Source organism: Corythoichthys intestinalis, chromosome 7, assembly GCF_030265065.1.
Source record: "Corythoichthys intestinalis isolate RoL2023-P3 chromosome 7, ASM3026506v1, whole genome shotgun sequence".
Taxonomy (NCBI): Eukaryota; Metazoa; Chordata; class Actinopteri; order Syngnathiformes; family Syngnathidae; genus Corythoichthys; species Corythoichthys intestinalis.
Window position 1 is genome coordinate 48,656,604 of NC_080401.1, and position 11,830 is coordinate 48,668,433.

The following is an 11,830-nucleotide window of genomic DNA, read 5'->3' on the forward strand; positions in this document are numbered from 1 at the left end:
ATCCCCATAACGGCTGTAATTAATTTTTAAAAAATGTATCACGTTAAATATTTAATGCAGTTAATGCATGCTTTGCACGATCCACTCACACATTGTCGCGCTCAATCTGTATTCGCGTCGTTTTACCCATATAGAGAGATAAATGGCAGCTTAAAATGAGTAGAGTGAATTTTGGCAGCCTTTGGAGCCTTTTTTTTAATAGGCTAAAGCCTTACAATCCCTCTCCCTACAATTAGAAATATCATGGGAAGCAATGTGGGGAAGCAAGGTAGCAATTGATCTTTTTCTTAACACCTTGTGTTATTTATCAACGCAGAGGATATATATCTATTGGTAGCACTACGTACAGTCATGGTTCCACTTCCCATCATGCATTTGGGTTGAATGGCTGCAGTATCATTTACTGAAAGCTCAACAAATACACTAGATGGCAATATTTAGTCACAATATACAAAGTCACAAGTCTTTCTATCCGTGGATCCCTCTCACAGAAAGAATGTTAATAATGTAAATGCCATCTTGAGGATTTATTGTCATAATAAACAAATACAGTACTTATGTACTGTATGTTGAATGTATATATTCGTCCGAGTTTTATTCATTTTTTTCTAAATGCATTGCCAAAATGTATATCATCGGAAAAAAATATCGGGAATGATTGGTATTGAATCGGGAGCAAAAAAAAAAAAGCAATCGTATCGGGTAATATCGGGATCGGCAGATACTCAAACTAAAACGATCGGGATTCAGATCGGGAGCAAAAAAACATGATCGGAACAACCCTAATTTTTATTATTTTTATATTCCATTCAGCACAAAACTGTTATTTGTCATTACAATGCCATTTATTTTGCTATTTAGGAAAAATACTTGGAAAAAAGAATATCCTGTAAAAATATTGGAGTAGAGAGACTGAAACAATGACATTTTGCGGCTCTCTTCGTCATGTTTTCCTCATTCTGAATAATTCCCCCTCAATGGGCTGCATACTAAATCAGATGAAATCGTTACTCCGCCGACGTCTTCCACCTGTTGGGGACGCTAGAGCCCTATAATGGTGGCTAACCGGCAGATTAAAAGACTAATTTCTCGTCATCAGCGCTTTGCTAAATTGTTCTATATAGTCGAATCGTCTCAAAATATGATTCTAATTCACATAGCAATGCTATTTAAGACTTTTTTTCCTCCTGTTGTATGCACTTTAAGGCTAATTTAAGGTATAATAATTAAGTTCTTAAAAGAAAGTGCAATTCTGCATAGTTTGAAGAACACTCTGGATTTTTATTTTGTATTCACATTTAATGCTCTTTTGAAAGTGCAATCTTAGTAAGCTTTTGTTTTACATTACATGTTCCTAATCCGATAACTCTATTATACGAACTAACTTGTTGATAGATTAATTGAATACCAAATAAACCATAGCTGCAGCCCTGATCCAGCCCGATCTACACCTCTTCTTCGATCGATTACACCTCTATTAAAGTCAAACGATCACTCTCGTGGGAATAGAGAGACTTACTTGGCATTGACAAGAATAATGAGCATGAGGAAGAAAATAAGGAAAGGGTCCGCCTGCTGGAGGTAACAGTCCCACAGAGCCTGGGTGACGTCGGGTGTGCAGTGGCTGGAGAACAAACTGCCCATCTGTGGATGAAAAGAGTCAATTAGGGACATTATCAGCACAGCCAAAACACCCTGACAAAATTCGCGAAACTCAAACGCACCCAATTAATAGCGTACGAGTCAGGTGTGATCTTTTTGGTATCCAAGAATGAGCAAAGTTCTGGCTCGTGATACTGCAGGAGGAGTCTGTATAAGTGGAATGGGCGACCTTTGGGCACACAGTCCCTGAAAAAAAAGTTTGCATGAAAATGCCATTATTCACAGAGGTTGCATTCAGGAACACCTATAGGAAATAGGAGTCACCAACCTTGGTACGTGCTTGTTCATAATAGCGTAGAAACAGTTGTAGAGATCGCTGCGGGGAAGCCGAAGATCCAGCAAGGGCTTGAGAAGGTGCGGCCAGCTCAGGTCCGACGTGAAGCTAATGTTGCGCGACTTGCAGTAGAAAGTGACAACAGCCTCCACGTCAGACACCAGGTCACCCCGCTCTTCCTCGGATACTTGCAGCTGGTCTGGAATGTAAGCGAGAGGTTGGTATTCACGTTCCCTGCCATTGACGACGAGTTGAGGAATGAGCATTTCCTGACCAATCAGCTGCTGACTGCGACTGTGAATAAGCGTCTGTTCTGGTAAATCCAGGATGCCGTCCCAAGGAGCGAGAGAGTCTCCTTTCCCGGAAACATTCAGTGCGATCTGGCGATACGGGACAAGCCGTAGCTGTTAAATTACGTTGTTTGAACCTTTGCTGTGGGTCAGTTGCATGAAGTGTGTTGCATACTTTCCACATTTTTGCTCGTTGTTGAGCTGGAGTCTCCTGGGCGTGGGCGACCAATTTGTCCATCTCTGTGTCGGAACCGCCAGAGTCCAGAGCGTCTGCTAGATCCTGGTCCCTATGGAAAATAATATTCCTTCTTACCTCTAAAGCTAAACAATTCATTAAACTTTTCTGTTTTTTTCACAATATTGATCAATTTGAAAACATATTGAACAAATTTCTTAACAAAACCAGATAAAACCTAGCGATATTTTACGTCTATCTAGGCCTGTCGCGATAACAAATTTTAGTGTGCGATAATTATTCTCATAAATTATTGCGATACCCGATATTATTGCGCCCCCCCATTTTTTTTTAACCAATTTACAATAACACAGTGAGAATACAGTATATATTAATACATCAAGTACATCCATTTAAACGTGATAAATATTTACTCTTAAATTCAAAAATACTTTTTAAGAAATCACAACTAAAAACAATAGACCATGCCTCTTAAGTAACAAACAACAATATTGATACCGCACAGAAACACAGAATAAATAAATTGTTAAAAAAAAAAAAAGAAAAAATTACACTTAATAATTTAAGCATTTAGGCAAAGGAAAACTTTTCCCGTCATAGCTTCTGCAATGGTGTTCCATAGGGATGCAACAATACAGTTAAGTCGCGGTTCGGTACGATTTTTGATACGGGGGACACGATTTTCGATCCGATTCAATACATTTGATTCTCTGTAAAAAAAAAAAAAAAAAAAAATTATATTTTTTGTTTTGTTTTTTTGTTGTTGTTGTTTTTTTGCTAACGAGCAAAAATTAAATTGCCATCATATAAACATGCATTTTAGTGCATAATATTTATGTGCTTACTTCCTACTGATATGAAAAAAATTTGTATAAAATTGCTGAGAACAATCTTTACTGTTTGTAAAGTGAGGCAGGGCACACTGTTGATTGCTACAGCTCTCTTAGCAGCTAGGTTTACTACATGAGCAAGACATCCTATTTGTGGTCCGAATCCATCTGTGTCACGTACTGAATTAACAATATTTGCAACATTATCTATAGTCACTGGTATGGATTGATTTGCCCTTCTTAACTTCCATTCAGCCATGACAGTTCAGAATTCATCGATGTACTATATGGACTATGTGTCCCATAATCATTCTGGGCTCACGTAGCCAATGGCATGGGACTGAGCACATCTAGTTTTCCATTTCATGATATCTAGTGTGTACGCGCATTAAAAAAGTTAGCAAGCGCCGCTGAAGTCACGTCTGCTCATAACTACACAACACCAGCATATGCCAATTGACTTTCATAAACAGGACGAGTTTGAAGCACAGCACTCTTAATTTCATTCAGGTGTTCGTTGTCAAAGCGAGGTTGTTCGTAGCAGCCAAGTCTGTAACAATGTTTTGGCGGACTTCGTTGTAAATATCCGGCGTTGTGCCGAAAAATAGCCGCCCCGCGTGAAATGTCACTCCTGACGGGAGCGCCCACATATCAACAACACCGGCGCGCCGTAGATGGTCCACAGTCACTCCGGAGCACTGACGCGGCCGGTATACGTTGAACAATAGGATATAATGGGAACGATTGGCTCCGGCGCTATTTTTTGCCTGACCTGGAACGAAGATGCATTTTGCGCAGTTGGTAACGACAAATCCGAACTTTTAACAGCACGTCTGCCGCACACACGCACGCACGTGCACGTGAGGCGTAAAATCGCAGCCGAAAAATTACCGCCTTCATTTTAATTTATCGCGCGATAAATGGAATTATTGCATATTGCGACAGGCTTACGTCTATCATTATCGCCATAAATAGACCTGTTCCTACAATGAACATTTTGGTTATCAGATGGCAGGCAAATTGCAATGAGTTGCTACATAGATGGGATTCCATATGCCGTAGTATTACCACTAAGGGAGTGCCAAAAAATCGATTATTAGATGCATGGCGATTCGACACGTGACGATTCATAAATGTTAAAATAAATGTGTGTATGAGACAGGCAGGTACCCGGCGGTCGCGCTTCTGTGCACAAGTTATTTTTAGAGCGAAAGGGGAAGAGAGATAGTTCGGTGCTACTTGTCTTTCAGTGGTCCAGCAGTAGGTTCAAGTCGTGTTAATTGGAAAATGTCCCTAGTGTTTTGCTAAGTCCCATGTCCGTCTATCAGAGGTGAGTACACGAACCCTCTTGTACTGTTTAGCCTTGATTGTTGTTGTTTTTGAGATGTTACTAGTTAGCGCCGAGCGCTATGCTAATTAGCAACTTCGCTAACATGTATTTCCATGTCAAGTTGTGCGTTGTTTGGTAATGTACAAAAGTAGAACGTTTAGCGGTAACGCTACAAAAATGCAAAATGTTACAGAAATCTGTGAAAACAAAGTATATTGGTTAAAAGAAGTCTTATATCTAATGACACTTTGTTTGTTTCCAAAAAATTCATTCCACCAGTGTAAATTTTATTGTATTGTTGAGAGAAATAAGTACTGCCTTTGAAACAGCTAATGGTTTTGCACCTTCTTGTGAAAAAAAAAAAAAAAAAAAAAAAAGACTATCTCAAGGTCAGCTATGTGTTGTATGGGCATGTTGAGAAATAAGTACTGCCTTTAAAATGGTTAATGTTTTTGCATTTTCTTGTAAAAAATAAAAAAAACATAAAAAAGCAGTTTAAGGGCAGCTTTTTGTTGTATGGTTTGAATAAACACTCTGGGATTTTATTTTGTATTCACATTTATTGTTCTTTGAAAGTGCAATCTTAGCAGTCCTTTGTTTTACATCTCATAAAAAAAAATTCTGCAACGCATTAAAGACCAAATGTGAAGTAATTTCATAAAATGCCAAATAGGGTCACAATTAAATTAAACATTGTCCAACAAATAAAGCATGAAAAAATAATTTATATGTTGTATATTTGACAAAATAATCGCGTTTCCAAAGTTTGAGCCTGAAAGGGGACGAACCCGGAAGTGATACGTCACACCGAGAACAGCGATAGCAGCGCTCCATACGTCTGCCATACAAAGCCCTTCAAACAATGATTCAAACAGCGATATAAGCGATAGATCGAGCGCAAGTGAGGAGATCCAAGTTTTTGAAGAGTTGAAGGAAGAGGAGGAGTTGGAATTTTATGTTGGACCGTACATGTATTAGCCAGACGCTAATCAGGATGCAAACAATGTGCCCAGACTACCTGACATGGAATGGAGACAAGACCCATCGAGATTACAAGATTGGTAAGATAGAGGCTGTTATTATTTTCATGATTTGAAGCATGTCAGGTAAATAAACCACCTACTATTGCCTTGGATAAAAGAAAAGTTTTGACGAATCCCTGATCATGTTGTGGAATGAACAGTAGAAGCTAACGACGTTAGTTTTTATTTACCTGACATGTTTCGGCGAACACTTCCGCCTTCGGATCCTCTGACGAAGGCGGAAGTGTTCGCCGAAACATGTCAGGTAAATAAACCACCACTATTGCCTGGGATAAAAGAAAAGTTTTGACGAATTTATGCTAAGTGTAGGCAAAATGAACTCAATACAACTATGATCGGGGATTGCCACGAGTTAGCTTTCGGCTAATGTCGCTAGCTTCTACTGTTCATTCCACAACACGATCGGGGTTTTGCCTCGAGTTACCTTTCGGCTAACGTCGCTACCTTCTACTGTTCATTCCACAACAGTTGGCAGCTCTGCTTTGACAAAGTCATCAGTCATCTATCCAAAAATCACACTTTTTTGCAAATCCTTGATCATAAGCAGACGGGTTGCGGAAGCAGACATCTTCGAAGTGTTTGTAACAGAGAACACTACTCGATGATGGCGTGAAATTCATTCGCTTCGTGTGAACGAAAGATGTCCATTTACGTGCCCTGCTATCCTTTGGCCACTCATACAACTTTTCTTTAGAGTGACAACAATACATCCCCACACACCGCCGTGGCATTTTACCGAGAAGCAATACTGTTCTATGGCGGACTTCACTCACAGTTCTCTGTGTGACGTAATTTCCGAAGATTTCTGAAGATTGTCGAAGAAAAGCATTTTCGTTGTCAAGGGCGTTGCTATGGGTTAAAGAATCTGGGAGGGTTGTGTTAAAAAAAATAACGAAAATATGCTTATAATTGTTTAGCCATTGATATTATTCAATACTGGTGCACGATAATTATCGGTCCGATAATAGGAATTATGACGTCATCCCAAGAAATCCAATAACATAATTAATAGGACCAATAATACAGTATGAACTGTGCTCGCTGGCTGGGAAATCAGTTGACCATTTGCGGGGCATTGCTGCCACCTGCCGGTCAGAATAATTCGCTGCATCTATAATTTGGCCCACAAACTCATTTACTTTACACAGTACTGTGTCTAGCGTTAGCATTGACAATCGTGAATGCTTTCTGTTACTCACGTTTCCACCTCGGAAATATATGTCTAAGTATTTATGTTTACTATAACATATTGATGTGCAATATATGTTTACTTCGGTGGTGAAGGGTCATATGTACAGAACTTCATAAGTTGTTGTGTTATAGAAGCCAGCCAATGCTTAAGGCTAGTAGCTCAAGCTACTGTGCTATGCTATACATACATATAATAGTTGTCGTGTAATGTTAGTCCTGTCAGCATGCTTGGTAGGATTTTATACTATGCAGAGAATAAACCTCGTACTTTATTGAATATGGGTTCACTCACTGCCGTTTATATTGATTATTATAAGGCAAGCCATTAATCCTTGTTGTTCTACCATATTTTTGTTATGAGGAATGAGTGATAAACCTTACTATATAATGTTTACAGTGTTAGTTATAAGTTAGTAAGTTATTGAGAGGCCTTTTGGTTATTGATAGGTTTGCTGTCCTAACCTTTCTCCAAGGTTTAGAAAGTTGTTTCATGGACCAAGACCACAACAGTCTCCTGTAGCACCAAATATTTTTATCTGATGACAAAGCACAATACCTGTTGGGTTTATGTTTGAGTTCAGTGTTCATTGTTCAGGAAACACATCTTCAATTATTTTGACTAATTGATTAACTCAAATTATGTTTTTTTGAAAAAATAAATATACTGGCACTTTATTTGAAGTCAAGACTGTTCTTGTCTTTGTTTTGTTCATTATAATAATGTTCGTGTCATTATGAAAATTCTGGTTAGATCAAAGACAAATCTATGTTGAATCCACCATTATTATTATTATTATTATTTTTTTAAATCTCCAGGTGTTCAAAAACTCGGGTAAATATACATTTAAAAAATTATATATTTATTATCGGTTATCGATATCGGCTTTGAGGAGCAGGAAGTTATCGATATCGGTTTCAAAAAACGGATATCGTGCACCCCTATTATTCCAAAACATGGTTGGCCAACCTTACTTCACATTTGGTCTTTAAAGTAATGATTATTGACCTATCTGTCTAAAATGCCATGTTTTTATTCCCCAATTGTACCAGTGGTAAAGCATAATTTATTATATATTTATAATGATAACACTAGCAGGTTTAATTCTTTTTTTCTAGAGCTGCTGCATATAATTAATATTTTTTTGTTTGTACGATGTTTACGTTGAAAGTTTGCACTTAAATTAATTACCTGTTGTGTTCAAAACACCAGGAAATACAGTAATTGAATTACTGCACTTTGTTGTTGTCTGTCACGGGAGTTTTATTTTATTATCAATCCCATCCAACAAAATGATGGTCATTTAGTAAGCCTTATTTTTTTTTCATATAAAAATAAAACATACATTGGTATGAAAATTTTGTTGTTTAATTTTGTTATTAGAAATGCGGTCTTTTTTATATGTTTATAATACTGTACGAACGCACACAACAAATGTTTACTATCGTATCGTTTTCACTGTGTATTGAACCGTATCGTTCTTAAAATGTATCGAATCTTATCGAATCGCTCGGCCTTAAAAATGTATCGTTTTTTTTTTTTTAATTGAATTGTAACTAGGGTTGCTCCGATCATGTTTTTTTGCTCCCGATCCGATCCCGATCGTTTTAGTTTGAGTATCTGCTGATCCCGATATTTCCCGATCCGATTGCTTTTTTTTTGCTCCCGATTCAATTCCAATCATTCCCAATAATTTTTCCCGATCATATACATTTTGGCAATGCATAAAGGAAAAAGTGAATAAAACTCGAATATAGACATTCAACATACAGTACATAAGTACTGTATTTGTTTATTATAACAATAAATCCTCAAGATGGCATTTACATTATGAACATTCTTTCTGTGAGAGGGATCCACGGATAGAAAGACTTGTAATTCTTAAAGGATAAATGTGACTTTGTATATTGTGACTAAATATTGCCATCTAGTGTATTTGTTGAGCTTTCAGTAAATGATACTGTAGCCATTTAACTTCTGCCCAAATGCATGATAGGAAGTGCAACCATGACTGTGCGTCGTGGTACCAATTGAGATATCTTCTCTGCGTTGGGAAATAACAGGATGTTAAGTAGAGCTGAAACGAGTACTCGAGCAACTCGAGTAACTCGAGTTTAAAAACTGATCGGAGTAATTTTTTTCACCTCGAGTAATTGTTTATTTTGACAGCTCTAAGCATCACATTTTGCTCGGACTACTTTTAATGCGGGACAACGCGCTGTCATGTGCGGAGAGGAAGAAGGGAAAAAAAAAAAATTACTGCAGCCGACAGCCGCCACAAACGACGCCGCCGTTGCTAAATACTAGCCTGCACGATGCTACGTTGGAACAGGTAGCGTCTGTTAAGTCTCATAGAGATCACATGTATGTTAAACTAGATGTGCAATGACAGACTCGGCCGCGTCTGGGCAGCGTTAGTAAACAGCCGCCATCTTAAAGCAGTAGAGCGCTAAGCGCTAATAAAGAGCGCTAAGCGCTAATAAATAAGATTAACGTCACTGTCGCTACTAGCTCACGTAACGTTAGCCCTGCGGAGGGCTAGGTTTCAATCAATTATGACCACTGTCGATGCGTGGCTAATGTGTCTTACATACAGGCTTTAACATAACATAGCATTGTGGAGTGATGAGGGTGTAAAAAAAAAACTTAATCATTCTAACTATCAATTTTAGCTCAGTAGTCATTGCTGGTTAAAACACCAAGTAGCACTGGTCCCTAATTTGCTCCAATACAGCCTGTATCATACATTTATTTTGAACACTGCAAAAACTCAAAATCCTATCAGGACTTACAGTTTAGACTAACTTAAAACTTAACTAGAACTTAAAAATGGCTTGACACAAAGAGAAATTCAATTGAAACACGTGGGGAAAAAATCCTAACTTTTAAGTGATGTGTGTTATCAAGCGTAACGGCATTTTTAGGTAAGATATAAATATTTATATATATTTTTTAATAAGATCTAAAAGTTTTTTGAGTGAAAGCAGTGAATTAGTCTTTTTTTAAAATTCTAGTTACATCTGAGATGCAATTGTTGGCTGTTTTCAACAATATACATCGAAAACGAAGACATTGATTGACTGAAAATGGTTCAAGATTAGATGAAATGTCTTGTTTTCTCATGTATATTTATAATTGCTCTTCACCTAAAATTATATTTGTTTTATCCGATTAATCGATAGAATTTTCAGTCGATTACTCGATTACTAAAATATTCGATAGCTGCAGCCCTAGTGTTAAGATCAACTACTACCTTTCTTCCCCACATTGCTTCCCACGATTATTCTAATCGTTGGGAGAGGGATTGTAAGGCTTTAGCCATTTAAAAAAAGGTTCCAAAGGCTGCCAAAATTCACTCTACTCATTTTACGCTGCCGTTTAGCGCTATATACTGTATGGGTAAAACGGCGTCATTATAGATTGAACGCGACAATGCGTGAGTTGGTCATGCAGCGCATGCGTTAATTGCGTTAAATATTGTAACGTAATAAATGTAAAAAATATTAATTCTCGCTGTTAACGCGATAAATTTGATAAATCTACCTTAAGCTTAAACTAAAGACTCTGGAAGAGTGTAAGACATGTCTGTAACGTTAAATACAATTAGAAAACGATTTAATTTAAAAAAAAAAAAAAATATATATATATATATATATATATATATATATTAAAAAAAGGCATATCCGATATTTTTTTGACGATTCCCATACTTTGAAAATTGTAACCTGTGTATCTAGATACATATCGAATCGGCTTCATGCCAGAGATTCCCAACCCTAATGAAAAGGTGGCAAAATATTATTTCACTATGCCTATTATCCTTAGACATGTCATTCCATTCGTTTCGAAAGGATGATACTGGTCACTGTCTGTTATGACACCCGTGCAATTCGATCAAGCAGTGAAAGGACCTTTTGTGTTGTATCAGAGGTCTCGTTTATTCAAGAACATCACGCTGGCAAACGAAACAGAGGCTTTAGTGGAAGCCAGCATTCCGGAATCCGGTTTGGTTGCGCTTGAGAGGAACAAATCTCAGTTATCAGACCGAGTTGGCTATTGTTATCTAGCTGAGGGCGGGCCAGCCTTCCTGATAAAATGACCAACTAACAGAGATTACCCAAATAAGTAATTTCATACAAAACCTCTCCGAAATTACACGGAAAAGCCGCTGTGGCTTCAATTACTAACATTTTAACTGATTCAGCCATTTATTATTAGCGGGCTAACAAACGAAGAGTACAGCACAGGAAACAAATGTGGCAAAGGCAGGCAGGAGGGAGAATTAAGCACACGAATTCATTGTTGGACCAATTTAGTGAACCTAGTAGGATTAATTGCTTTGGGCGAAGTAAGATTGGGTGTTGTCGCTTGACGATAAGGACAAAAAGATGATTGTCTCACCAGCTACCCTGGAGCGCTTCCTCCACAGCATCCGCCATTATTGTGTTGACGAGACACGTCAAGTGACGAAAGGTATCGCGGGAGTTTGATTCGGTCAGGGGCGTATGGAGGTAGATTTGTTTTCTTTATTATTCAATCCACAAAAAAAGGCGCTTCAATCAAAATATATATTTTCAATTAAAAAAAAAAAGTCACTTCAATGAAAAAAAAAGTGTTTAAATGCAAGAGTCAATTTGAAACTAAAAAAATGCATTTGAAAACTTTTTCTTTTATTGATGTTTTTTTTTTTTTTAATTTTTTTTATTGAAACAACTTTTTTGATTGAAGTAATGTAGTTTTGAATTGGGCCATATTTTGGCTAGGACATTTGTGTCTTTACTATTCAATCAAAAAATATGTTGCTTCAAAAAAAAAAAAAAACATTTTCAAAAGAAAAACCACTTCAATCAAAAAAAAAAACAAAAAAAATCAATCATAGAAAAAAAGTTTTTGAATGCAAAAAAATGACACAGAAATTTGCATTTGAAGAATTAATTTTTCATTGAAACTGTTTTCTTTGATTTAATTTTTTTGTTTGGGCCATATTATGGATAGGACATTTATGTCTAAATCATT

The 11,830-nt window shown here is 37.2% G+C and overlaps 1 protein-coding gene across 2 annotated transcripts in view; it reads right to left on the bottom strand.

Annotated features, from left to right (window-relative positions):
- Nucleotides 1–11,299, bottom strand: part of tbc1d23 (TBC1 domain family, member 23) — a 33,427-nt gene extending 22,128 nt beyond the window's left edge. For both annotated transcript variants that reach the window (XM_057841936.1, XM_057841934.1), the window contains exons 1-6: nucleotides 11,216–11,299; nucleotides 2,402–2,513; nucleotides 2,211–2,316; nucleotides 1,931–2,135; nucleotides 1,725–1,848; nucleotides 1,520–1,644 (exon numbers count right to left, since the gene is read on the bottom strand). In XM_057841936.1, the coding sequence (XP_057697919.1) occupies nucleotides 1,520–1,644; nucleotides 1,725–1,848; nucleotides 1,931–2,135; nucleotides 2,211–2,316; nucleotides 2,402–2,513; nucleotides 11,216–11,253 (710 nt within the window). In that variant the 5' untranslated portion in view covers nucleotides 11,254–11,299. The remainder of the gene's footprint in view (nucleotides 1–1,519; nucleotides 1,645–1,724; nucleotides 1,849–1,930; nucleotides 2,136–2,210; nucleotides 2,317–2,401; nucleotides 2,514–11,215) is intronic.
- Between the last annotated feature and the right edge of the window lie 531 nt (nucleotides 11,300–11,830).